The following is a 26,663-nucleotide window of genomic DNA, read 5'->3' as shown; positions in this document are numbered from 1 at the left end:
CAAAATGGAGGGGACTTCTGTAAGAACAGGGAGCAGGGGTACACCAAAGCCCTTTCCTGCACTGCAGTCCTTGTGGCCACCCTGAGGTGACAGGAGCTGTGGCCCCATGTCACAGAAGAGGAAGCTGAGACCCAGGAAGAGAAAGGGCGCCCCTCCCTCCCCCCCCCCCCCCCAGCTCAGGCTGTGTTCCAGTGCCCAGCTGGCCCCCTTCCTGGAGCACTGGATCACTCTTCAGGCCTGGGCATGGGTCAGGGACACTTTGGAACTTGGTGAGAGTGAGGGTGCCATGGGAATGATAGAGGGAAGAAGGGACAAATTGGTCCTGAAGCGCCAGGCCTTGGGAGCCAGCAGCAGGGCAGAACAAGAGGGAGAATGATAAATATCGTCGCCGGGCACCTCTGTCCATTATGCGCCGGGCTTTGTGCCACATGCTCTCTGTGCCTTATGTGCTGTTTGTGGCAGCTCTGTTGGGCCGGCCTGCGTGCCCCCTTTTCCAGATGAAGATAGCAAGGTTCAGAGAGGTCCTGTGACTTGGCTGAGGCCCCACAGCTCATGAGAGACCAAGCCAGGGCTCAAACCCAAGCGTGGCCCCTTCCAGCACGCATTTGAGTGACCATGGTAATGACTGCCAGCTCTTACTGTGTCAAGCTGGGGAGCTGAGGACTCGCTGTCTCCTCCTTCTGGCCTTCTGAGATCTGTCCTGTCGTTATTATTTATAGATGAGGAAACTGAGGCTCAGGGAGCTAATGGCTCACCCAAGGACACATGGCCAGGATATAGTAGAGCTGGGATTCGAACCCAGAGCCCAGCTCTGTGTAACGTCGGAACCTGTGTTCCTAACCACCGTGTAGCTCAGCTCTGCCAGCTGCAGGAAATTAAAAATGCCACCCTCCCACCCCCCCACCCCAGCTCCCTCTCCCACCCCCCTCCGCCCAGACACATGCTCATACATTCTGCACAGGAAGACCAGGTTAGAAGGAACACGGAGGACTGTTCTGGGGGCGGAGACAGGAGGGGGAGGCTTTCAGTTGCCGTGGTCACCGGGCAGGGGGGTGGCTGTGATGTCAGACACAATCTGCTGGCACGGATGGTGCCTGGCATTGGGGCTCTGGTGTTGGCTGGTTGCCTCTTTCCCAGATGGGGGCTCCTGGCAACAAACTGGCCTCAGCTACCCCCAACATACATCCTGCCAGGGGCCTGCAGAGCCCTGGGGCCCCTCCTTGGGTAGTTGCTCCTGGGGCAAGTCCCCAGGCTGCTGCAGGCAGGGGCAAGGGTAGGAGGGCTCGGACCATGCAGAGGTGAGGCCTATGAGTTGAGAGCTGGTCTCAGCAAGTGGGGGCCCTCTGCAGCCTCCCGGTCCTAGCTCCAGCCCAGCCCCGGCCTGCCTGGAACTCAGCATGACTGCCATGGGCCAGAGGGTCACCCAGACTGCCGTGGGAGACACCAGGCCCTGGCACTCATAGGACCCACTTTAGGACAAATGGCACAGACTCACTTTGGGGCCAGGGATGCCTGAGTGATCAGAGAGGCAGGGGGGCCAGTCTTGCCAAGGGGTCGAGCAGGCTGAAGCAGAGAGCGAGAGAAGAGGCAAATGACATCCTGCTTTGCCGAGGAAGAGGAACAAAGAATGTCCTTGATGGTGACAATCACCACCACCGACCAAACGCACTTGTGCCCTAGGTGGGGTGTCAGGCCCTGATGCTTGTGTCACTGAACCCTCGAGAGGTCAGGAGGAAAGCGTTATTCTCGCATGACGTGAGGGAAATGAGGCTCAGGGAGGAAAGAGCTTTTGCCCACCTTGCACAGCATGGCCAGCAGAGCTGTTTCCGGAGGGGGATCAAGGGCCTCATTCTTGTTCCTCCCCAGCCACGCTCAGAAGGCTAGCAGGGTAGGACTAGCTTTTTATTTATTTATTTATTTATTTATTTATTTATTTTATTTTATTTTATTTTATTTTTAATTTTTTTTGATGTTTTTATTTATTTCTGAGACAGAGAGAGACAGAGCATGAGCAGGGGAGGGGCAGAGAGAGAGGGAGACACAGAATCCGAAGCAGGCTCCAGGCTATGAGTTGTTGGCACAGAGCCCGACGTGGGGCTCGAACTCACGAGCTGTGAGATCATGACCTGAGCTGATGTCGGACGCCCAACCAACTGAGCCACCCAGATGTCCCAGGACTAGCTTTTTAAAGGAGATGATGTCATTCATTCGTTCACCAAATGAGCTTATAGCGTCTGCTGTGCAGGGCCCACTTCTAGGCCCAGGACCTCCTGGAGCGGACATCCTAGGAGGGGAGAAGTCAGCACTTGGGTTTGACAAGCCCGTCTCCAGGCTTTTTAAATTTCAGCCTGTCGTGGGTGCTGGGGCTTCTGAGATGAAGCAGCCGCCCCGCCCCTACCTCCTGCCCTGGGGGTTCTGGGGCACAGGCTCCTGGAGGAGGCTGCTGGCGTCCTGAGGAACGAGGAGGTGTGGAGATGGAGGGAAGCTGAGTGAGCAGAGGGGCAGGAGCCCCCCGAAGTCAGGGCCTCGGAGATCACAGGAGAGAAGTTGTACCCCTGCCCCTGCTCTGGATGAGGATGTGTAGAGTGGCTCCAAGGTCAAAGCCTACTCCTTTCCAGCTGTGTGACCCTGGGCAAGTCACTATACCTCTCTGATCTCCGTTTCTTCATCTGCAGACTGAGGCTTCTTGAGTTGTGGGTAGGATTAAACAGGGCTCAGATGTGAAGTGCTTGGCGTGGAGTGTGGCATGATGTAGGTTCAAGAGAATGCTAGCTGTTCATCCGCCATGGAAGGGGAGAGAAACCCCTAGGCTTTGGGCGTGCCCTCCTTCCCCTCCCTGAGATCTGAGACCTCCCCAGATTCCAGCCCAGACCCCAGCCAACCCCACCCAGCATGGCAAATGTTTATGGCACATCTGTCCTGTCCCCAGGGCAGGTGGAGCTTGGAGTCTTGGGAGGGGTGGAGATGAAGGGAGTGTTTGTTCCCTCTCTCAAGGGGGGCCTGGTGATGATATAGTGAGTATCCAGCCCTCCTGCAGAGTAACCACAGGACAGATGGTGTCCGGACTCCCCAACTCCTCGCCGGGCCCCCTTGAGCTGGGTGATCTGGTCAAAGTCTGCAGGGCACTCCAGGTCACAAGGGGACATGGTGGAGGGCTTTCGCTGGCCCAGGGGACATTGGACCATCACTTCAGAGGGAACTGAAGACTCAAGGGTATTTATCCTGGAGATGGGACCCTCAGGGCATCATCATTCTCAAAGGTGATGCTTCTAGCAGCCACCACTCATGTATTCAGCACCTACTGTGTGCCAGGCCCTGCTTTCTATGTCTCCCCAAAGGGACCTCCTCTGTCCTCACACCCTCCCTATGCCATAGGGACCACCCCATCTCCACATGAGCGATAGGATCCCATGAAGCAGGGGGGTAAGTGACTCACCAAGGCAAGGCCAGGACTTAAACCAGACCTGTCTGTCCTCAGAGCCTCCCATTTCTAAGGAGCTATCAGGAGGAAAGGGAGGTGACTTTTTCTGCTTGGCTCCAAGGGCCCAGGCAGGATGGGAAGTTTCCAACAGCTGAAGCTGCTCCCCAGTGTACAGGTTGTGAGCACCCCATTCCTATAAGCATTCAAGCAGAGTGGACGTTGGATTTGATGACCTTAGAGTTCCCTGCCGGTTTAACAACAGGTTGTGAGGTGGCAGGGATGAGTCAGGGGGAGGTGTGTCTAGGGGAGTGGTGGCCAGCTGAAGACCAGCGGACACAGGGCAGAGGAAGGGGCGGACTTGAGATCCTTGTGGGGAAAGAATGGGCAGGATGTAGTGAATAATGGGAGAGGGAGTCACCTATTCTCCAGGGTGGTGCTCTGGGAGTGCGAGGTGGGAGGCCAGGGTGCCCTTGAGAGTGGCCAGATTCTGGGGATTTCTGGGGGTGACTTTTAGATGCTGGTCAGCTGTAGGCAGGTGGCAGTCCAGTCTGCAGCTGGAGGAAGCGGCAGAACCAGAGTAGCAGGGCAAACGGAAGTCCTGGGCTTTGGCTAAGTAATTCTGGGGGCGGTGGGTGACGGCATGGGGCGCCAGGCCCAAGAGGCAGGGACAGAGGATCCACCATGTGTGATGTGGCCAAGATGAGCCGTCCTGGAGTGGACCCAGCCCCAGTGAGGTCAGTGCTGCCAAAGAGGGCAGAGCCTGCTAGGAAAGAGAACCGGCAGCCTAGAGGCCTTGGCCTGGTGACCGGCTTGTGGGAGGGGGTTCTAGGTTTGGAAAAACGCTGGTGCGCCTGAGCCCAAGATCGGCCCCAGGCCCGCCACTAGTAGTGATAATTAGGGAAGGGGGTTGGTGTGCTGGGGCCAGTTCCTCTCGCAATACTCCTGTATCCTCGCCGGTGTCCTCGTGCACTCCCCGCAACCCCCGTGCCCAGCGCGGAGTTATTCTGAACTTAGGCAGCCGGGAGAGGGAAGCTGGGAAGCACCAAAGGGCCGAATGGCCCCCTTTTCAGCCATGCCAGGCACGGGCTAGGGAAAAGGAGGGGGCACAGAGATAGGCGGGCCCGTTTCTCAGGCGCCGTGGACGGCACAGTTCAGAATCCAGCGGAAGCGAGCCTGGCTTGGGGCGATGCCCGGCCGGGCTCGGCCTGAGGGTCTCTGCGCCTGGACCCCCCGGGGCCTCCCTCTCTCAGGCCGGGACTGCTTCCCGCCGCGGGCCCTCGCCGGGGACCGGCGACCTCCCGTCTTCAAGCCCAGGTTAAAGCCTAGGGACTTGGAACTTCCCGCACATTTGTGAAGAGCCAGCCCCCTCGGGGACAGTGACGACCCCTCCCTCCCGGCCCCGCAGCCCGGACCCTAGATTACCCCCCAGCGCCGGCCGCGCTTCCTTCCCGGGCTCCCCGCGCTCCCCCTCGCCAGCCGGGCGCGCCGATGGTACGTCCCGGCCCGCCCAGGTGGTAGCGCCCGCGCCGGCCTACCGTAATTCCCCTACGTCCCGCGCCCTACGCCGGCTCAGAGCCGACTGAGCCCGCCCCGCGGCTCCGGTCCCCCTGGCTCTGCGCGCCCCTCGGGGCTTTGGCAGCCTTGCCCGAGCCCCAGCCACAGGGGAGGAGACTCGTGTCCCTAAGGTGAGTCTCAAGGGGAAGCTGGGGACGAGACGGGGCTGGGATCGGGACGGCTGTGGTTCCGGCGTCCAGGACTCCCCCCGAATTAATGGACAGAACCGGGAGTAAAGGGACCGACGCAGTCCCAGGGCTGCGGGGGGGGGGGGGGGTATCGATGGGCTCCACTGGCTCTACCTCCATTTACTTGAAGGTGGAATGGGCTCAAGCTCCCGCCCCCACCCCAATGATTCTAGGGTGGGGTTGGCTCGGCGCTAGGGCAGTGTGGAGCCAATGGGGACCCCTCTCCGGTGTGAGGATTGTTGACTGGGCGAGAGGATCCTGGAGTGGGGCTTGGCGCGGGGTGGCTGGGAGGCTCGGGCGACCCTGCCCAATCTGGGCGTCCGAGAGTTGGTCCGAGGCGGAAAGTCGTTTCGAGGCCGGCAGGGGGCGCGCGAGTCTGAGCCTCAGGCAGTCTGGGCCGGCTGGGACCCGATTGGGGGAGGGGAGAGGGAGAAGACCCATGAACCTGGAGAGGCCTTGGCTTGCCATGATGAAAGACGAAGAAATGGAGACCGAGGGGGTCCTGGGCCCTACAGATTCCCCAGTAACCTTCCCCAGGTTTGTGGGGCCGTAGGAGGATTTTACTGTTCTTGTGCCCCTTGGCCAGGGTCCAGGCACATATTAAGGCCCAGGAGCCATCCCTAGGTAGAATATTCTAGAGAACTGGCCAGTGCCCTCTTTGCACAGATGGGCAAGGGCAGGGGTAGGTGGGACCCAGAAGCAGGTCTTCTGTAGCCCAGGCATGTGCCTTCTTCCTCATTCCCTCCCAGGGAGACTTTTATACAGTGCTGGAGAGAGAGGTATCAGGAGAAGACACTGGCTTCGATGCTGGCATCTGGGGCTCCAGGACCTGGCACATTCGTGCAGGGACTGGGCAGGGGGTGAGGTTCACTGACCACAGCCTCTGCCTCTGTCCCTAAAACTGGGTCCCAGCTGGACTGCTCCCTGGGGTGGTAGGGGCCTTGCTGACTTCTGGGGCCCACGTGGTTAGCTGGGCCTGCAGAGAGGTTCCCTGCATCCATCCAGCACAGGGCAGGGCCTCAGGGCAGGCTCTGCCTCCAGGTGGGCCCCAGAATCCAAGGACAAGGGGTGAGGCCCAGGCCTAGGGGAAGGGAGGGGCTGGGTGGGCTGTTTGGAGAGAAGCCTGGCAGAGTTGGCCCCACCCTGGCCGACCTGCTCAAACATGCAGCCTCCACCCTTGGATCTCCAAGGAGCTAGATGGGGCCTTGGGGCCAGTAGGCTCCCAGGGGAGCTCAGCCCGGATGGGGAGCCCCTGGGCAGTGGTGTCCCTCTAGCCAAGGTGCTCCAGGCCGGTTGTTGTGGGCAGAACATGGAGCTGGCCCCAGATCTATGGTCTCTCCTCCTAGACAGGGAGCTCCTCTGTCTCACCGAAGACCAGGCCGGGTCCCCCACCTGCTGTGGGGGTGGACTGCCCACAGTCCCCTGCTTTTCTGGGTTTGGGAGATGGTGCTGCGGCGGGGGAGCGGAAGGGGGGCTTCTGCCTTGGAGACTCCATTATTCATCAGCCCCAGCATCTGGTTTCTGGGTATCAGTTTCAACAAGCCAGTCCTGACTCATGAGCCTGGAGCTGGGGCTGGGCTGGAGAGGGGCCCCCTCCCCAGGGAGCCAGGGCCGAGGACTTCTTTGTCCTGGGCATGGGCTATTTCAGCTCCCTCCTCTAGAGGAAGTGGGGACCCAGGAGACTGCTGAGGCCTTCTCCCTCTCCTGGCGCGAGGGCCAGGGGCTCCTTTCCTCCCCTGACTCTGCAGCTTCCTTGACCCTCCTTCCCTCTCGGCCCTGGGGCACTAGGGCCCTGGCCTTCTGAGGAGCAGGCCCTCTGCCGTGGCTGGAGGAAGCAAGCAGCAGCATGACTGGGGAATGGCCAGGGCCTGGTCACTCAGGTGACCTCCGGTGACCTACCTGGCCCAGCCCCCGAGGTTTCTGCTTGATGTGACCTGCTAACCCCAGGCCAGTAGGATCCCCCTGAACTGGCTTTGGGACCTGCCCTGTTCCCAAGCCGGTAGAACTCAAGGCCCTGCTGTTAAACCACCACTTAGCTGGTCTCCATGCCCCCCACCCTGCCTGAGGCCCCTGGATAGTGGTCCAAAGCACAGGCATTCTTCTGTTTCCCCACTTTGCACCCGGGGCAAGCCACTTAACTTTTCCAAGCCTCAGTGTCCCCATCTGTTAAGTGGAGATGGTAACCGTGCCTCTTCCTTTGAGAGTAGTGAACAGGATACTGGCACAGGCCTGGCATTTGGGAGTGCTCAGCTGTCAGCCTGTAGGGCAGCAAGAACAGAGAATTTGTGGTAGAAACCACCGCCCAGGCCAGCAGGCCCGAGGTCACGTTTGCTAGCAAAAAGAAGCAATCCTACGGTCAGGCAGTGGGGAGGGTTTTGTCGACCAGTGGCAGCAGGAAGGGACACCCTGGCAGAGATCTTCCCTGCCCTCGTGGCCTTCTCTGGCATGAAGACCCTTCCTCTGCTTTCATCCATTTGTTCTCCTAGTCTACACTGACCACCTGCTGGGTGGAGGGCGCCGTGTGGGCCAGACAGCTAAGGACCCTGGGCTCTGGAGAGGATATTCAAGTGGGGAGGGGTGGTCATCAAGAAGTGAACAAGGAAGTCAAACAATTTCAGGTAGTTTTAAATGCTTAGGAGGAAAGAGTTTAGTTTAAGAGGATTGGAAGTGAGACATGTAAGGGGCTACTTATTTTGAGAGGAGGTTAAAGCCTTGTTGAGGAGGTGGCATTGAAGCCGGGATCCAGTGCCAGCCGTGGCAAGATCAGGGGCCCAGGGTTCCAGACAGAGAACACAGAGGTGCGGGTGCTGAGCTTGGTGAGTCGTGGGGACGGACGAGGCAGGCTAGCATGGAGACCACCGTGAGGGACCTGCCGGGAGGTGAGGTCGGGGCTAGCCATGTTGGGATTTTATTCCAAATTCCTGGAAGGTTTTAAGGGAGGAGCGAGGTGTTCGGGTTTTAGTTTTCAAAAGATCTATCTGCCTGTGGTGTGGACAGTGGATGGCTTGGGCTTTGGGAGTGGAGGTGGTCCTTGAAACCTCCTGATTGGAGTAAACTGCTACCTCCTCAGAGCCATCTTCAGAGACCCTGCCCTGTTCCCCTCCCCCCCCCCCCATGGAGGAGGAGCTGTGTAGGGGATGGGTAGGGTGATGACATCATGTCCCCCCTGCAGCACCAGAGGTACTGAGATGGGGTCCCAAGGAGGCCATTCCAGAACAACAGAGTCAGGACTGGGTTTCAGTCCTGCCTGTAGACTTTTGAGTCACTCCATAGTTGTGCCCGCCCCCCACCTCTTGGGAGTGAGTGTAATCTACGGCGGGGACCCCACCATCACCCTCCACCCCCCCCCCCCCCCCCCCCCCCCCCCCGCCCAATCCTGGTCCCTCTAATCTAGGGCTCTGAAGAGCGCCTCCCTGGCCGTGGGGCTGGTGGAAGGGACCCAGCCTGGAGCAGCAGAGATCTGGGGGGAAAGCCGAGTTGGGCTCCCAGGTTTTCCCGATGCTCCGTCTCACCCAACTCCTGGGGGCTCCGGAAGATCTACCATCACTGCCCTTTCCACCCACGTGCCTGCCTATCGCCTGCCGCCTCCACCAGTGGTCGCCTGGAGCCCTCCGCTCCTCTGCCTTCACCGCTGGCCTGGGCAGTGGGAGCAGGGTCCCCCAGGCCCAGGCTCTGAGGCTGGGGTCTCGAGGACTGTGCGCGGGCGCCAGGGTGACTCCCCGGAGGGGCTCTGAGCGCTGGATGTGTGGCCCGGCCAGTTGGAGGTCAGAGCAGAGACAGGTGTCCCCGTTCTGCCCCCCACCCCCTTCTGCCACCAGCTTTCGGAGGGCTCCCTTGGGAGAGGGAGAAAGCGTCCCGGAGTTGAGGTTCTGAGGCGGGGTCTCCAGGACTGAAGGGAGGGGCCTTTGGGCCCCAGACGTCGGCGTTGGGGGTGGGGTGGAGGGCCGGGCGGAGCGGGGCGCCCGCGGGGCTGGGCGGGGGGTCGGGGCTCCGCAGCCGGGGCGGGCCCGGCCCGGGCGCCCTCGTCCTGGGAGCTCCCCGAGGCCCAGAGCAGGTCCGACGGGGACGCCCGAGCCCCGAACCTTTGCGCCGGGGGCGGGGCTGGGGTCGCAGCGGAGCCGCCCCGGGATGGCCGAGGCGGGCGGGGGCCCCGGGGTCCCGGCGCGCTCGGCCGGGGGCGGGCGCGGCCGCACAATGGCAGGAAGCGGAGCCCCGCGCTTTGTCCGGCGGGCGGCGCAGACCGCCGCTTCCTCCGGCCGCCATGGGGACGGGCCCCGGCGTCTCCGGGCGCCGCGCGGCCTCCAGGCCGGGCCCCGGGCTGCCCTGTCCGGCGGAGGGTCGCGCCCGCGACGGCGAAGGCCAGGTACGGGGCGTGGGCGGCGGGGCGGGGGTGCGCGCGACCGCTCGCCCCTGGGGATGTTTCCCCACCCTGCGACCGAAGGGCCCCGGGGCGGCGAGGTGGCCCGCCAGCCCTTAGCCTTTTGTGTCTGGGGCTGCCTCCCGACTCACCTGTGGGTGCCAGGCCCTGCGCTGGGGCCCCAGCTCCCTGTCCTTCCTCCGTCCAGGCCCTGCCCACCCTCCCCCCATCCCCGCTCCAGCCTCTGGCTGGTGTGTGAGTGGGGAAGTCTGACTTCTGGTGCCCCATCCCCACCGTGCTCCCCAACGGGCCCCCTCTGTTATTCGTAAAGCTGGGGTCCATTCGCTGCCTTTGGAGGTGCTGGGTGATCTGGCTGTTCCATCCGGTGGGCTCTCCTCTCGGTGGGTTGAGTCCCGGGAACTTTTTTCCTGGGACCCTGCTGCCCCTCCCCCACTGGCAGGGGTGGTGCCGCTCTCAGAGGGTGGCCGTGGTGGGCAACAAGGAGGTGGAGAATAGGCACCTCGGTCTGAGAGAAGGTCCAAGAGTCTGGCTTTGGGAAGGGGCTGCCCTGTTTTAGCGCAGGGGAGACCCTCGCTCCCAGAGGGAGCTGCGGACATCCAGCAGTTTGGTGGGGATGGAGGTACCAGAAGGGGTGGGGGAGCAGATTCAGAGCAAGGGGCCTCTGCTCACCCCAGTCTGAGCCTCCCAGTTGGGCTTGTGGTTCTCTCTGGGGGCTCCTGGAAGCCGTCATCAACCAGACTCGTTGAATTAAGTAAAGAAACACCCACCTGGTTCAGATCCTGGGCCTGACCCTCACATGCCCCTGGTGTCCCTGAGCCTGGGGGCTGCTGGGGGGATGGAAGCAGAACAGATCACCATGGCGGAGGGGCACTGGCTCCCATCACCATTAGTAGTGGTAGTAGTTAGTAGTAACGGGAGGAGGAGCGGTGGTGGTGTTCACCAGAGCCCAGCACAGAGCTGGGAAGTGAATCCTCCTGAGCCTCAGGGAGACCAGTGCCTCCACAGGGCGGGCGCCTAGTAGGTGCTCAATAAATGTTTGCGGAATGCTGAATCTGCTATCGGGAGTGACTCTGTGTACAATCTGCCGCCCTTACGTTAGATTGGTTTAAAAACAGGATTGTGGCAGAGAGCCAGGGACTTGGGCTGGAGGGGTCCCGGAGGCCCTCCGCAGGACTCTTCGAACCTCGCATGGCCCCTGCCATGTCACCTCCCACCCACTATGAGACTAGGGCCTGGGTAACCCGCAGGTCCGCAGTCCCACCGCTCTGTGCCTGGGCGCCAGCAAAATGAAGCCAGCGGGGAAATCACAAGAGGCCTGGAAGGGGTGGGAGGGGCCATCTGTGCCAGGCCGGCTGCCAGGCTGGATGCAGAGGCGGGGGATGGCCGCCTGGCTGGCAGACTGCGGGGCTCCTCGGGAAGAAGGGGCTGAAGTGGGGTGGGTGCCTTCCCCCCGAGTCATTGTCAAGAGGAGATGCTTGCAGCTGGTGGGGGGAGGGGCGGGGGAGGGGGGTCCAGAATCTGCAAAGCCAGGGCTGATGTCTGTCGGCCATGCAGGCAGAGCCATGGCGGAGGATAGCGGTTTTCACACTGTTTGGGAGTAGGTGAAGTGAAGGTAGAAACAGCTGCGCTGGCTGAGGGGCGCCCCTCACCCCTGCCCAAAGCCCCACGGACACACTTGAAGACCGCTGAGAAGGATGTGGGAGTTGGGCGCATGTGGCGCTCAGGCTGCCTTCGGGAGTCTGGGCCATCATGTCCACGCCCCGCCGCTCACCCGGGGCCCAGGCCTGGAAACGTCAGACCCCCTGGAGCCAGAGGAGTCCCCAGTCTGCCCCCTGCTGGCTGTCGTTTCTCTGCCCACGTTTTTTGGGTGTTCTTGTTTTGTTTTGTTTTCTCTCTGACGGAGGCCTAGGAGGCCACAGGAGCCCAAGCAGGCAGCATCAAACTATGACTGCTTCCCTCTTCTCTCTGTAGCACTCCCCCACCGGCCGCCCGACTGCTGCCCCCGGGCCGGCTTCCCCCGCTCCTCTCTCCCTTCTTAGCCACCCAAGAGATAGACGGTATGAATATGCTGGACATCTAGGCACTGGAGCTACACACGCTGGGCTCAAGTCCCGGCTTCGCTGGCTGTGTGACGCCCAACAAGTACCTCGCAACCTCCCTGAGTCCCACTTTCCTCCTCTGTAAAATAGGGGCAGTCGTAGCTCCTGCCTCCTCGGGGGAGGGGCCCTCTGTGCGGCCCCAGGCACACGGTGACCCCGAGTTGCAGCGATCAGACTTGTTCTTCCTCCCTTTGATTACTTTCTCTGCTGTCTGTCCTCACCCTGTCTGTCACCTTGAAAATCTCTGATGGGGCTCTCCCCAGACAAAACTCTTCAGTGACCCTGCATCACCCTGATTAGTAGACCGAACAAGTATTCACTGAGTGGCTAGGACCTGAGCTAGGGCAGTGAGTCGGACAGACTAAAATCACTGTCCTTGCAGGGCTGGCGAGCTGGAGAGGCACCAAAGTGAAACAGGCTGGTCCACCGCGGAAAGGACACCGAGGGGACAGAGAGTGTGGAGGGGCATTGACTTTAAAGCACTGTTGTTGTTTCTTAAGTTTATTTATTTATTTTTGAGAGAGAGAGAGCAAGAGCATTCCAGCCGAGCGAGTGGCAGATGGTCAGGGCTCAGAGGCAGCGAGTCGGGGTCGCCAGGGGGCGGTGGGGAGCAGGGTGAGCCAGGACGGGAGGGCAGGGCAGGGGGGCCCCTGCAGTCACCATACGGGACTCTGCCCTTTCCTGGAGTGAGATGGGAAGCCATCGAGGGTTCTGAGGAGGTGAATGTGACTCCTGGTTGAGCAGGGGCCACTCTGGCTGCTCACGGAGATGATGCTCAGGGCAGGTGGAAGCAGGGAGACCGGTTATGAGGTCACTGTTGGAATCCCACTGGGAGGTGACCGGGACGGCCACCGGGGGCAGCAGTGGGCTAATGAGCCTGGCCGGGTTGAAGCCACAGCTATTGAAGGGAGAGCCGCAAGCGTCGTCCCGTCGTTCCATCGACTGGATGGGGGTGTAACAGAACGGTCAGAGGTGACCCCAGGGATTTGGGCCTAATGTATTCATTCCCTAGGGCTGTGGTGACAGTGAACCCCGATTGCGTGGGAAGTTTATTCTCCACATATGGAGAGCCACACAGTGTAGTCTAAGCCAGTTGCCTCATTCCCACGTGTCCCTGTTTCTGTCTCTCCTCTTCTTGTGTGAGGACCCCAGTCACAGGATTACCCCATACGCCGCTTGGTGACAGACTCCAGCATGACCTCATCTTAACTAAAGGCATCTGCAATAACCCTATTTCTAAATAAGGTCACATTCTGAGGGACCCGGGGTTAGGCCTTGACCTGTTTGAGGGACGCAATTCAGCCCATACTCCCATGCAGCTGGAAGGCACTGCCATTGACTGCGGTGCAGGGAGGTGCAGGTGGCAGTCTGGCAGCACACGAGAGGACGTGGGCAGTGGGAGGCGCTTCTCGGAACCCAAGGGGGGCATGGAGAAGGTTGGTCTGGTGTCCTGGGTGAGGACCTGACTGAAGATTTACCTCCGGGAGCCCTCGGCACGTAGATGGCTTTTCGGGTCACGAGACTGGCTGAGTCCCCAGGGGTATGGGATGCGGATAAACGTGAGCAGGAGGCAGGCAAGGGAGCCGAATGCTGCGGGGGAAGCCGCAGAACATGGGGTCCTGGGGCCCACGGAGGAGACGGTGTGCAAGAGACCACCTGTGGCAGTGCTGGGTCCTACGCGTGGACTTAGAAACATGGTGGGGGGGAGGGAGCGCTCCTGGGTGTTGGTTAAGTGTCCAACTTCAGCTCAGGTCGTGATCTCACGGTGTGTGGGTTTGAGCCCCGCATCAGGCTCTGCGCCTGCTTGGGGTTCTCTCTCAATCTCTCTCTCTCTCCCCCCACCCCAAATAAATAAATAAACTAAAAACAAACAAACAAAAAAAAACCCAGTTATTAAAAAAAAGAAAACATGGTGGGGGCCCAAGATGGGAGAGGGTCTGAGAGAGAAGGGAAGAATTAGAAAATCTTCAGTTGCAACCGTCGTAGTCATGTTTGATTTAGGTAGACGTCACCAGTGGATGTGAAAACCCTGGAGTGTGAGATTGCCGGGAACAGGATGTCTCGAAGTTATCTCCCCATGGGCTGCTTATTCATTACAGAGAGAAAAAGGGCCTTTACGCAGTACCGCGAGGCCCCCAAGGGATCCAGCCACACTGATGGGCGCACTGACGAGGGCACAGTCCACTCTCTCGTGTCGTTGCCCCAAATGCTCAGCCCGAAACCATCCAAGGACCTCCAGAAAGATCCCCGTGGAGGGGCTTTCTCCCAGACTGCTGGCTTGAATGCTTCAAAAACGTCAGTGTGATGAAAGAAAAAACAAAAAGGACAGAGAACTGTTTCTTAAAGGGATAAACAGATACAAACGAACGCATGCGCGAATCCTGAATTGGCTCCCATATGGGGAAAAAAGCTATAAAGGCCATTGTTCAGACAGCGGACCTTAGACGGATCATATACCAGCGTTCAGTTTCCCGAGGGTGCCCATTGTTTTGGGGGTTTGTAGGAGAACGCCCGCGCCCTTCGCCAGGGGAGAGGTAGGTGACAGAGAAGGCCAGTGTGACAAAATGTTCGTGACCGGGGAAGGTAGAAGGGTGTGTGGATGTCATTGTACCGTTCTTACAGTTTTCTGTAGGTTTGAAACATTTAAAAATGGAAAGTCAGGGAAAATAAGGTAACAAGTACTGGGAGGGAAAAGTAGGAAGTGGTCAGGATGGAGACCTGTTTCACCGGGCTTTGCAGAAAGGGAACGGGGAACGGGGAAAGGGAGCCTCAGATGGGAAAGAACCTGTCTTGAGCCAATAGACGCGGAGCCTGACACTATAGGGGAGGGGAGGGCTCGCTGGGAGGTGGCTGGGACCGGAGCACGGTGACGCCCCCAGTGTGGGGCAGGCGGGTGGACGTGTTGGGCTGGGGTGGGGGCAGGGGACAAGGAAAGTAGGAAGCGGAGGGGTCAGAGGTAGGCTGTGGGAGCCGGAGGGCAGAGGAGAAAATGGGACAGTTATCCACAGGGATGGGGGAGAACGTGTACAGGGTGATACGGTAAATACAGTAAATACTGGTGTGTGCGGGGGGAGGGGTACTGCCTGATCACCCAGACTGCCAGCACCTGTCCCTAAGTCCCCTAGAACCCCCTTCGTCCCATGTGAGGTTGGCCATGCAGGGGCCAGACAGGTCATAGAACTAGAGCAGAGGGTCTGGAGGGGAGGACAGGAAGGGCTTGCCGTTTCCAACACTGAGCTGGCAGAAGCAAATGGCAGCCTTGAGCATTTTGGGGTGCCCTTCCTGCCTGCACCCCAGGAAGAGACCCTGGTAGCAACAGCCTCGTGGTTCCTTACAGGAAGTCTCCCCTCCACGATCTGTTCCTCGAGGGCAGGGATCTGCTTTTCTCTGCACCCCTCAGAATGGAACCACGGTGGAGTTTGGGAAAGGTCTGCAGAGTGAATTCGTCAGCACAGGGCACCCTGTGGGGAATGGACGGTTGGAAAATGAAGAGCAGCCCTCGGACGGACCGCAACCCCACTTGTGCACTGCAGTGGTCGGGCCACAGGCCCGCCTGCCTGACCCTCTAAGGGGGCCCAGCCCGACCCACCTTTCCCTCCTTCCCCACAAGGTATGCCACCACGCTGACTGCCAGCAGCTGCACCGCCGGGGGCCCCTCAACCTCTGCGAGGCCTGTGACAGCAAGTTCCACAGCGCCATGCATTATGATGGGCACGTCCGCTTCGACCTGCCTCCCCAAGGTGAGCGTGGGTAGGGACTCCAGCCGGGCGCATAGGGTTCCCAGAGCAGCCCTGAACTCCCTGTTTAGGGGCACGGTGTCTTGGTAGCTGTTGGAGCTGTGACGGGCCATCAGAAGGACAAGAGTTGGGGCACCCGGGTGGCTCAGTTGGTTAAGCGGCCGACTTGACTCAGGTCATGACCTCACGGTCTGTGAGTTTGAGCCCCACGTCGGGCTCTGTGGTGATGGCTCAGAGCCTGGTGCCTGCTTTGGATTCTGTGCCTCCCTCTCTCTCCACACCTCCCCTGCTCGCACTCTCTCTCTCTCTCTCTCGAAAATAAATAAACATAAGAAAAAGAAGAACAAGAGTTAACTGTAAATCATGAAACCGAAGTACGTTGTGGCTCCTTCTGTGCTACAAGTTTTTAAACAAGAGAAAAGGTTGGGGGACTGTGCCCCATGTTGAGAGCAGGCCTGTCTCTTCCGGGTTCTGGGTCCTTGTTGTTGGGTCTGCACATCCCATACCTGCTCCTGCCTTTCGCCCCGGGCCAGCATGGAAAAGGCCCCTTTCTTTTCCTCAGGGTAGGGGACTGCTGGGCAAATCCTCCAGCCAGGCTGCTGGCGAGCAGGGGCCGTGGGGGTGGGTGTGGGCAGGTCAGAAGGAGCTTGTAGAAAGGAACCAGAAACCCTCCTGCTGAGTGGGGACCTGGCCCAGGCCCAGCACCAACTGGCTGTGCTGGGGTGACTTACAGGCATCTGAGCCTGGCCAGAAATGCCAACCCTGTGTCTCCATTTTTAGCTGGTCAGATGGACAGAAGGACTCTCCCCCTCTGCCAAGGCCCCCTGGGACTCTGGGTGTGTTCACAGTGGTGGGGAGGTTGTGTGGAGAGGAGGCCTGAGAGAAGGAGCCGTAGACTTTGGTTCCTTCCTGCAACAATCCCAGAGGCAGAGCTTCCTTATCCCTATTTTATAGAAGGGTAGACTGAGGCCACAGGTTTGGGGGCAGGGCATCACCTGGGGTGTCATCCCAGGGTGCTTGTGTCTTTTTGAGTCTAGGGATGGATGGGTGATCAGCAGTGACTGAGCCCCTCTCTGCACAGACCTGAAGGGCCCTAGTTTGTTGGGGGTGGGGGGTTCCCAGGACTGGTAGCAGGCTAAGAAGACAGCCAGGGAGGGAATAGGCATGACCTTTCCTCCCACTTTACCCCAAAGGCTCTGTTCTGGCCAGAAACGTGTCTACCCGGTCATGCCCCCCACGCACCAGCCCTGCAGCGGACTTGGAGGAGGAAGAGGAAAGCTCTCTGGATGGCAAAGGGTAGGTGGGCAAAGCGGACACCTGAGGGATCCCAAGGCTGGATCTCAGATCCGAGATCCAGGGACAAGAGGCTTCAGAACACCCGACTGGAGACCCCTCCGTGCCCCTGTGGATGCCCTGATTCCTGGAGGAAGCTGCCCAGCCTGGGCCAGCCTCCAGCCTGGCGCAGCAGACTCCTGTCTAGGTACCACTGGGTGTGGCTCCTCGGTTGACCACCAGAGGGCACTCAGCCCCTTGTGGGCCCTGGCCTGCCTGAGCTGCACCTGAGTTAGTTATCTGATCGCCTGGGGTGAGCAGAGAGTGGGCAGCCGGGGCCTGTTCACATCCCGCCCTGGTGAGGGCCTACCCGTGCCTCCAACCTCTGCCCTGTCCTGCAGGGACCGGAAGAGCACAGGCCTGAAACTCTCCAAGAAGGCAAGGAGGAGACACACAGATGTAAGGAGCCCCTGGGCTGTCAGGGGGGTTCCTGTCAGCCTTCCTGGGCCCTTTCCTTTCCATCCCCAAGACTGGGCCTGTCTGCTCTGAGCTCCAGGACCAGGAACGGGGCCTGGAGTGAGTGGGTCCCTCCCTGCCCACCCTGCCCTGCCGCCCACTACTATCCACCTTAGCTGGATGGGAGATGCCACAGGAACACCTCCCTTGGGCAAGAGGGACACTGGGCACCTCCTTGGGACCGAGGCAGGCTGGGGAGATCCCTGGGTTCACTCCCATGCTGGGGTTCCCATCCTGCACCCTGGTAGCGGGGGAGGCGCCGAGACAAGGGGTGCAGAAGCTGAGACCCACACCCTTTCAGGACCCCAGCAAGGAGTGCTTCACCCTGAAGTTTGACCTGAATGTAGACATTGAGACAGAGATCGTACCAGCCATGAAGAAGAAGTCGCTGGGGTAGGGCTTGGTGGGGCCGAGGCAGGGGGAGTGGGGCCGGGGGTGCGGGTGGCTCCTTGCAGGCGTAACTGTGTGTGTCTGTGTGGTGGCCGGTGAGTGAGCGGACCCACCCATGGATTTCAACACGTGTGCGCATGGCCCAGTTCCTGGATGTGGACCAGCACGTGACAGTGTCCACCCTGGTGGCAGACACGGAAGCGGGAGGGCATGGGAGCACTGGTTTGTGTGTCGACCCATGTGGGAGCGTGCGAACCTCTGTAGGCAGCTGTGTGTGCACGCACACCTGTGTGTCCTCGTACCTGTGTGTGATCCTGCGGGTGGCTCCCTTTCCCACTGGTAAGGTGGGGTGGAGCTGGAGCTGGGCATAGGGTGGGGGTTCGTGTGCCTGCCCCCTAACGGCCACCCCTCCCATCCTGGGGCAGGGAGGTGCTGCTGCCGGTATTTGAAAGGAAGGGCATCACGCTGGGCAAGGTGGATATCTACCTGGACCAATCCAACACGCCCCTGTCCCTCACCTTTGAGGCCTACAGGTTCGGGGGACACTACCTGCGGGTCAAAGGTGAGCAGTTAACCTGGCAGGTGGGGCGGCTGGGGCCTGACCGGGCCTCCCGGAGATGGCCGCTTCTTCCCAGGCTCAGATTCCCATCGGCCATGGCCCTGAGCTGGCTCATTACCATACAGGTGTCTCTGCTGGGCCCTGGCAATGGGTGCTGGCAGGGCGGGGCCTCAGGGGAGGGCAGCTAGGCCTTGGTTGGGATCCAGGAGAGAGAGGTCTTGGGTTCCCTTCTCCACCGGGCCTGGATGCTGAGGACCTCTCCTTGCCCCTACTGCTGCCCCAGCCAAACCGGGGGACGAGGGGAAGGTGGAACAGGGAGTGAAGGACTCCAAATCCCTGAGTCTGCCAATCCTGCGGCCAGCCAGGGCCGGGCCCCCCTCCTTGGAGCGCGTGGAACCCCAGAGCCGCCGGGAGAGCCTGGATATCCTGGTGAGGGGCTGTGTCAGGGCTGGGGGCGGGGAGGGACCTTAGAGGGGAGGTCAGCTGGGCCCCTCGCCTCTTGGGATTTAATTTCCCCTTCTAGAAAATAGGGGTGGCTCTGAGGATAGGGAGCCCCAAGAGAATGGGTCTTGTCTCTGAGAGTCTGCTAATGCCTGAGGAGTGTGTGTGTGTGTGTGTGTGTGTGTGTGTGTGTGTGTGTATCCATTTGGAGCTGTGTTTATAAGCTGTGCATCTAAGTGTGCCTGTGACTGTGTGGTGCTTGGGGCTGGGGGCTGGGCGGTGGTCCAGCTACACCTGTGCCTGGATCTTCAGCCCCCAGAGCATCTACGGGTCCTAGAAGAGGTGGCATCCCAGGGCGGGGGTGCAGAGACCCTCCCACGTCTCAGCTTCCCCGAGGTCCAGGAAACCCACCGTGGGGTAGGGGGGGGTGTCAGGGTCAGGGGGGCCCTGGCCTTGATCGCCCTCTCCCGGCCAGGCCCCTGGCCGCCGCCGAAAGAACATGTCGGAGTTCCTGGGGGAGACGAGCATCCCTGGGCAGGAGGCCCCCACGCCTTCCAGCTGCTCTCTGCCCAGTGGTAGCAGTGGTGGCAGCGACAGCTGGAAGAACCGGGCGGCCAGTCGCTTCAGTGGCTTCTTCAGCTCGAGCCCCAGCACCAGCGCTTTGGGCCGGGTATGTGGTCCCGTGGGCCCTGGGGCAGGGTGGCTGGCGAGCCCGTCCCCTGACCCCAGCTGTGGGTCTCCTTCCAGGAGGTAGACAAGATGGAGCAGCTGGAGGGCAAGCTGCACGCCTACAGCCTCTTTGGGCTGCCGCGGCTGCCCCGCAGGCTGCGCTTCGACCACGACTCATGGGAGGAGGAGGGGGACGAGGAGGAGGAGGAGGAGGAGGAGGACGCCTGTCTGCGGCTGGAAGACAGCTGGCGGGAGCTCATTGATGGGCCTGAGGTGGGTACAGCCGCGGCCCTTCCTCCCTTCCCTTCAGGGCAAGGGGACACTTCCAAGGACCCAGTGACAAGGTGCTCTACAAGGTGTTCCCCACCAGGCTGTGGGGAAACTGAGGCGAGGAACATGCGGTGTGCCGCTTGGCTGTTTTAGTGGTGGAGGAGGGTGCAGAACTTGGGGGACCTCATGTTTCCACGGGGAAAAGGAGGTTGCCTGCAAGGTGGCTCACCCCCTCCCGGGTCATCCGGGCACCCTCTGGGACTCCTGGCCAACCTCCTGCACTTCCCACAGAAGCTGTCCCGGAGGCAGTGCCACCAGCAGGAGGCGGTGTGGGAGCTCCTGCACACAGAAGCCTCCTACATTAAGAAACTGAGGGTGATCACCAACGTGAGTGTGGGTCCGCACCCTGCCTCCCTGCCCCCCAGGGCCTCCCTCTGGGGGCCCCTGAACAGAGTTTGGGGCTTTGCAGAAGAACAGGGGAAAGAAAGCTTTGGGCAAGTTTGCCAAGTTAGCTGAGCACTAGGCTCACTCTTGCACTCGTTCATTCAGCCACTGTCTCTGAACACCTGCTGTGTGCCAGGTGCCCAGCAGCCCACACCCGGCCTGTGGAAGTGGAGTGTGAGAGTGTGTGTGTGTGTGTGTGTGTGTGTACTTCACCCTGGGGAGAGCACCTATCTTTGGCTTGGGGTTCAGGAAGAACTCCTTAGCTGAAACTTGGGGCCGAGCCAGGACAGAGCTGGAGGAGAGAGTTCCAGGTGTCACTGCAAGGCCAGTCTCCCAGAGCTTTCCCTCCAGGTGGGGACGAGGCAGGATGAACCCCCGGTGGGCCGTGGAGGTCGGGCCTTTTCTGAAGGGGTGAACCGTCTCTGTCCCAAGCTGTTTCAGGGCTTCCTGGGAGGGGTAAGGGGTAGAGGGGAGCCTAACAGCCTGGGGGCGGGGGGGCGTCGGGACTGGGACGCCCCCCCAGCTGCAGCGCCCCCTGCCCCCACAGCTGTTCCTCTGCTGCCTCCTGAACCTGCAAGAATCCGGGCTGCTGTGTGAGGTGAGGTGTGGCCCCGGGGGGCGGGGCGGGGGCGGGACACAAGGATGGAGCCGGAGGGGCGGGGCCCGGCCGGGGGCGGGGCCGAGCGCACCTCCCGCCCCTTCAGGTGGAGGCCGAGCGCCTGTTCAGCAACATCCCCGAGATCGTGCGGCTGCACCGCGGACTGTGGGGCAGCGTGATGGTGCCGGTGCTGGAGAAGGCGCGGCGCACGCGGGCGCTGCTGCAGCCCGGGGACTTCCTCAGAGGCTTCAAGATGGTACGGGCCGGGCCGGACACAGGGGGGGGGACACCGCGGCAGGGCTAGGGCGCCGATCCCGTCTGCCCACCACCCCAGCCTCCCCGCGACCCTGGCGCCCCGTGACCCCTAGTGGTCGGAGGCAAGGAATTCCGAGGCGGTCGCCCGGGTTTGAACCCCACCTGGCCATCTGCCCTTTCTGTCTGGCGGAAGTTCAGCCTGGGGTGGTCGCGAAAGTGCGGTGAGGGAGGGCTCGTGAGGCTCCCGGCGCAGGGCCTGGCCGCGGAGAGCGCGCAGTAACCGTGCCTGTTCCGTCCCGGGCCAGTTCGGCTCCCTCTTCAAGCCCTACATCCGATACTGCATGGAGGAGGAGGGCTGCATGGAGTACATGCGCGGCCTGCTGCGCGACAACGACCTCTTCCGGGCATACGTCACGGTGAGGAAGGGCCGGGGCGCAGGACAGTTGGGCCCACCGGGGCAGCAGGTGCACTGGGGGCGGGGGGCGGGCGGCGGGCGTGACCTGGGACCCGGGGGCGGGGCGCGCCCTGAGCCGCGTCCCCGCCTGCGCCGCAGTGGGCCGAGAAGCATCAGCAGTGCCAGCGGCTGAAGCTGAGCGACATGCTGGCCAAGCCCCACCAGCGGCTCACCAAGTACCCGCTGCTGCTCAAGTCAGTGTTGAGGAAGACCGACGAGCCGCGCGCCAAGGAGGCCGTCGTCACCATGGTAACCGGGGAGGCGCGCGGGTCCCTCCGCAGCTCGCGGCCGCCCCCAGACCCTGGCCCTGAACCTGCCATCGCCTGCCCGCCCTGCAGATCGACTCGGTGGAGCGCTTCATCCACCACGTGAACGCGTGCATGCGGCAGCGGCAAGAGCGGCAGCGGCTGGCGGCCGTGGTGAGCCGCATCGACGCCTACGAGGTGGTGGAGGGCAGCAACGACGAGGTGGACAAGGTGGGAGGCTGCCTGTGCGGGGGACCCTGGCCCCGCGGGAATGGAGGAGGGGCCACCCTGGCAGACAGGCGCCTAGGCCGGGAATCTTTCGCGCGGACTTCCAGTGGAGAAGGGGAGTCAGACCGTGACCTCCCTACACGTGCCCCCCCCCCCTGCCCCGCCCCCAATCACCAGCTCCTGAAGGAATTTCTGCATCTGGACCTGACAGCACCCATCCCTGGCGCCTCCCCCGAGGAGACACGACAGCTGCTGCTGGAGGGGAGCCTGAGGATGAAGGAGGGGAAGGACAGCAAGGTGAGTCTAGGGACCACCTCACGCCCGGGGCCCCTTCCGCACCCCCTCTTCCCCTGTGCGTTTGGACCACCCTTTCCTGGGGACCTTCTGGGCCCTATTTAGTGGTTCTCAGCTGCCCTGGCAGTTGGGTGGCAATTCAAGAAAGGATGACTTTGTGGTCACACGAGGGCTGATGATCTGCCTGCCATTTACTCTTTACAGATATGGCAGCAACCACACAGCCCGTGGGGTGCTGGTCTTGCCCACTTGCTGGTGCCATGTGGGTTCCTGGTGGGAGGGAGGGGGCCCATTCCAAGAGCAGGCCAGGAACAACCCGGAGCCTCGCTCCTGAGCTATTAATCCCAGGTGCTTAACCCAGAGCCTGCAAATTGTGGTTTTAAAATCACTTCCCTCTTTCTCTTTAATGTAAACCTTTTTTTTTTTTTTTTTATAACTAAGGTACAGTTTATTGTAATAACACCTATAAACAAAAATAACAGGCACATAGTATTGTTTTTGAGAACAAACTGAACTAATCTCTGAAAATACTTACAATCTAAACTACTACCATAGGAGATTCTAGAAAGTACAAAAATACACAAGCAGAAGTCCATTAGCCATCACAATGATATCATCACATGTCCTGTAGCCTCTGGAAAGCTCTGCTTTTTCACTTCTGAGGGGATCAAAGTAAAAAATACAAATAATATCTTAATATTATAAACATAATTTTTTTTAAAGGAATTATTTGGTACACCTGAGTGGCTCAGTCGGTTGAGCATCTGACTCTTGATTTCAGCTCAGATCTTGATCCCTGAGTTGTGAGATCGAGCCCTGCACGAGACTCTGTGCTGACCCTGGAGCCTGCTTGGGATCCTCTCTCTTCCTCTGCCCCTCCCTGTTTTCTCTCACACAGGCACGCACTTTTTCTCTAAAATAATAATTAATTAAAACAAAATAATTTGTTTTTATTACATTTGTTTATTTTTGAGAGGCAGAGAGAAATGGAGCGTGAGCGGGAGAGGGGCAGAGAGAGAGGGAGACACAGAATCTGAAGCAGGTTCCAGGCTCTGACCTGTTGGCACAGAGCCCGATGCGGGGCTCAAACCCACAGACCACGAGATCATGACCTGAGCTGAAGTCGGACGCTCAACCGACTGAGCCACCCAGGCGCCCCTTAAAAAGAATAATTTTTATACTGTGGACTATCTAAAAGTGAACACTTTCAGCACTGCTGCCCTGGACCCCTTAATTGTTGGCTGATAGTCACTTAAGCCTCAAAATCTTCAGACATGCTTTGAACCACCCAAATGGAAGCAGTCTTTGAGCCTCGTTCAGTTATTCTCTATCATTTTAGAATATTATAATTTCTTGTGGTTTACCAATTTCTGGAATTATTTTTAAATTATAATGTAAACCTTTAATTGAAATAAATGACAAGTATGTTAGCTCCACCTTGCTTTTCATCTTAATTGTATTCCCAGATTCATGGGGGGCAGGGAGCAGGGAAGGCGTTTGACCAAACCCGGGTGCCCCCAGCAACATCACCAAAGCGCAGGCAGGAAGGGGCCCAGCCCAGGAGAGGGCGTCGCGGCAGATAGGCTGAGGTCCCAAGACCCTGGCCCTGATCCCGGGCCTGGCCTGCTCCCCTTGCTCCCCCCACCCCCACTCCAGATGGACGTGTACTGCTTCCTCTTCACGGACCTACTCTTGGTGACCAAGGCGGTGAAGAAGGCCGAGAGGACCAAGGTCATCCGGCCGCCACTGCTGGTGGACAAGATTGTGTGCCGAGAGCTTCGAGACCCCGGTGCGGAGGCCGGCCCTGCTCCCGGTGGGGTGGGGAGGGGGCCCTGATGGACAGGGGCTGTGGTCCTAGCTGGCACTGATGGGAGCCCCTCCTCACCAGGCTCCTTTCTCCTCATCTACCTGAACGAGTTCCACAGCGCTGTGGGGGCCTACACGTTCCAGGCCAGCGGCCAGGCTCTGTGCCGTGGCTGGGTGGACGCCATTTACAACGCCCAGGTGAGAGCCGGGTGGTGGGCGGGTGGGTGGCCAGGGTGGCCCGTCGGGGGGAGCCGCTCACCACCCCCTCCCCCACCCGCAGAACCAACTGCAGCAGCTGCGCACCCAGGAGCAGCCAGGCAGCCAGCCGCACCTGCAGAGCCTGGAAGAGGAGGAGGACGAAGAGGACGAGGACGAGGACGAGGAGGAAGCGGGGGAGAGTAGCGCTTCTGCCGCCAGCTCCCCCACCATCCTGCGCAGGAGCAGCAACAGTCTCAACTCCCAGCACTGGTATGCTCGCCCGGGGCCGCTCTGCGAGCCAGAGCAGGGCAGGTGCTGCGGCCCAGCCCTCCTGACCCCGAGCAGGGCCCTCTTGACCCTGAGCAGGGCCCTCCTGACCCCAGGGCCGCTGACCCCGAGCGGGGCCCTCCTGACCCCAGGGCCGCTGACACCGGGCAGGGCCCAGACTCCCCACCTTCCTCCGAATGGCTTCGTGCTGTGACCACAACGTGAGGGAGAGGGCTCTGTCTCCCACCAGAGTCCCGGCGGGGATGGCAAAAGGTTTTGACCTTGAGCGCGGACTCTGATCCCCCAGTGCCAGTGGGGTGGAGCTGAGCGGAAGATTCTTTTTTTTTTTTTTTTTTTTTAATGTTTGTTTATTCTTGAGAGAGAGAGAGAGAGAGAGCGTGAGCAAGCAAGTGGGGGAGAGGCAGAGAGAGATGAAGACAGAGAATCCCAAGCAGGCTCCCTTCGCACTGCCAGCGCAGAGCCTGACACGGGGCTCAACCTCACGAGCCATGAGGTCACGACCTCAGCCGAGATCAAGAGTCAGACGCTCAACCAACTGACCCACCCGGCATCCCTGAGCTGAGGATTGTTGCACTGTGTCCAGCTGGAGGGAGGAGCGTGGTGGTGACAGACACCATTATGGGCGTCTGTGTTGTAGGCCCAGGTTGGGAGCTCTGGCTCACGGGCCACATGCCTTTGCCATCTCTGAGCCTCAGGTCGGGAGGGTGGAGGCTGTGGACCTCTGCGTTGCCAAGCACTGGCTGTACCAGGCCATCTGGGCCTCCTGAGGCTGGGCTGACTGTCCTCTCCCGGCCCCACAGCGCCTCAGATGGCTCCACGGAGACCCTGGCCATGGTTGTGGTGGAGCCTGGGGAGCCGCTGTCCTCTCCCGAGTTCGAGGGTGGCCCCTTCAGCTCCCAGTCGGACGAGACCTCTCTCGGCACCACTGCCTCATCTGTCACGCCCACCAGCGAGCTGCTGCCCCTGGGGCCCGTGGACGGCCGCTCCTGCTCCATGGACTCTGCCTACGGCACCCTGTCCCCCACCTCCCTGCGAGACTTTGTGGCCCCAGCCCCTGCGGTGGAGCCAGCGCCCCGGCCCCCGGAGTTACCACAGGCCCCTTCACCCCCACCCTCACCCCGTCTCCGCCGCCGCACCCCTGTCCAGCTGCTGCCCCGCCCGCCCCACCTGCTCAAGTCCAAATCTGAGGCTAGCCTCCTCCAGCTGCTATCAGGGGCCACTGCCCGTGGAGCGCCCCCGGCCCCCAGCCGCAGTCTGTCAGAACTCTGCTTGGCCGTTACGGTCTCTGGCACGAGGACTCAGGGCTCCCCTCAGGAAGCCGGGCCCAGCTGGGTTCACCGGGGGGCACCCAGCCCTGGCAGTGGCCCCAAGCCATCAGAGCTGGAGGGCAGAACCAGGTGCCCAGCTGGGGCGCCCGAAAGACCCACCAGGAGGAGCAGAGAGCTGTCCTTGGGGGCCTCACCCAGGGTGCAGCCCGAGCCCCACCCAGGGATCTCTGCCCAGCACCGGAAGCTGACGCTGGCCCAACTGTACCGAATCAGGACCACCCTGCTGCTTAACTCCACGCTCACTGCCTCGTGAGTGGCCTGGGGAAGAGGGCTTATGGCCCAGTGTGTTGGCCTTGGGGGCACTGAGCCCTGGGAATGGGTAGGGGCACTGTCATGACGGAGCAGATGGCATTAGGAGGTGGGGATGGGAGAAGGGAGCCTGAGACCTGCTTCAGAGCCTGAATGGCAGTGTCTATAGAGGGTGGTGGGGAAGGGGCCTAAGGAGTCTGGTGGGGCAGGAAGGGTGACCAGAGCCCCCTCTGGAAGTGGCATCAGCCAAGGAAGGACTGTCTGTCCCTTCCCTTCTCTTGCAGGGAGGTCTGAGCAGAGGGAGGCCCCCGAGGGTGCCACTGACCAAGAGACAGCAAACAGCATGCCTCCTGGGGCATCCGGGTCCCTGCTCCGGCTGCTGCCTGCACAGTAGCCAGAGCGCCGGGCAGGACCCCCGATTTGCACTTTGCCAGACTGGATGGAAGTGGAGGAGGGCTCAGCAGAGCTCCAGGCCCAGGCCGCAGTACTTCCTCAGGACTCCCCCCAAGGCCACCCCCACTAACCTGTCCACCCGACCCCTGCAGGGTCCCTTGTTCGCTGCTCCCTGAAGTCACCAGCTCCAATCCTGGGGTGGGCTCCAGGGCGGCCTTTCCCACCTCCACCCTCATCCGGCCCCAAACGGGATGTTTGCTCTCCTGTCCTTGCCTCCCCCTCTCCCAGGCCCACTGGCCACCCCAGGCTCGGGTTGGGCTCTGTGTAAAGTTGCATATTTATTGAGCTTTTGATTCTTTTATAAAGACTTGTATATACTACCAGAAGAA

General features: G+C 60.7%; 1 protein-coding gene and 1 long non-coding RNA gene across 6 annotated transcripts in view; one reads left to right on the top strand and one right to left on the bottom strand.

The window, feature by feature from the left end:
- Positions 1 to 1,001, bottom strand: part of LOC122226931 — a 5,719-nt gene extending 4,718 nt beyond the window's left edge. Inside the window, exon 1 of the long non-coding RNA XR_006205818.1 lies at positions 951 to 1,001. This is a non-coding gene — a long non-coding RNA (uncharacterized LOC122226931). The remainder of the gene's footprint in view (positions 1 to 950) is intronic.
- The window catches only part of PLEKHG5 (pleckstrin homology and RhoGEF domain containing G5), a 27,824-nt gene extending 1,161 nt beyond the window's left edge, over positions 1 to 26,663 (top strand). The window contains exons 1-21 of one of the 5 annotated variants that reach the window (XM_042950925.1): positions 9,413 to 9,526; positions 15,251 to 15,380; positions 16,571 to 16,673; positions 17,051 to 17,108; positions 17,467 to 17,558; positions 17,981 to 18,117; positions 18,398 to 18,543; positions 19,031 to 19,225; positions 19,303 to 19,497; positions 19,786 to 19,881; positions 20,486 to 20,536; positions 20,643 to 20,792; positions 21,097 to 21,207; positions 21,345 to 21,494; positions 21,584 to 21,721; positions 21,896 to 22,015; positions 23,669 to 23,801; positions 23,901 to 24,016; positions 24,099 to 24,286; positions 25,105 to 25,881; positions 26,166 to 26,663. In XM_042950925.1, coding sequence (XP_042806859.1) covers positions 9,425 to 9,526; positions 15,251 to 15,380; positions 16,571 to 16,673; positions 17,051 to 17,108; positions 17,467 to 17,558; positions 17,981 to 18,117; positions 18,398 to 18,543; positions 19,031 to 19,225; positions 19,303 to 19,497; positions 19,786 to 19,881; positions 20,486 to 20,536; positions 20,643 to 20,792; positions 21,097 to 21,207; positions 21,345 to 21,494; positions 21,584 to 21,721; positions 21,896 to 22,015; positions 23,669 to 23,801; positions 23,901 to 24,016; positions 24,099 to 24,286; positions 25,105 to 25,881; positions 26,166 to 26,175 — 3,198 coding nt within the window. In that variant the 5' untranslated portion in view covers positions 9,413 to 9,424 and the 3' untranslated portion in view covers positions 26,176 to 26,663. Of the gene's footprint in view, positions 1 to 9,412; positions 9,527 to 14,113; positions 14,175 to 15,250; positions 15,381 to 16,570; positions 16,674 to 17,050; positions 17,109 to 17,466; positions 17,559 to 17,980; positions 18,118 to 18,397; positions 18,544 to 19,030; positions 19,226 to 19,302; positions 19,498 to 19,785; positions 19,882 to 20,485; positions 20,537 to 20,642; positions 20,793 to 21,096; positions 21,208 to 21,344; positions 21,495 to 21,583; positions 21,722 to 21,895; positions 22,016 to 23,668; positions 23,802 to 23,900; positions 24,017 to 24,098; positions 24,287 to 25,104; positions 25,886 to 26,165 lie in introns of those variants that run through there. The other 4 variants (XM_042950928.1, XM_042950927.1, XM_042950926.1 and 1 more) reach the window with 4 other exon arrangements.

The sequence above is a fragment of the Panthera leo genome, chromosome C1 (genome assembly GCF_018350215.1).
Source record: "Panthera leo isolate Ple1 chromosome C1, P.leo_Ple1_pat1.1, whole genome shotgun sequence".
Taxonomy (NCBI): Eukaryota; Metazoa; Chordata; class Mammalia; order Carnivora; family Felidae; genus Panthera; species Panthera leo.
The sequence above is the reverse complement of the archived record's forward strand: the minus strand, read 5'-3'. Positions and strand labels throughout refer to the sequence as shown.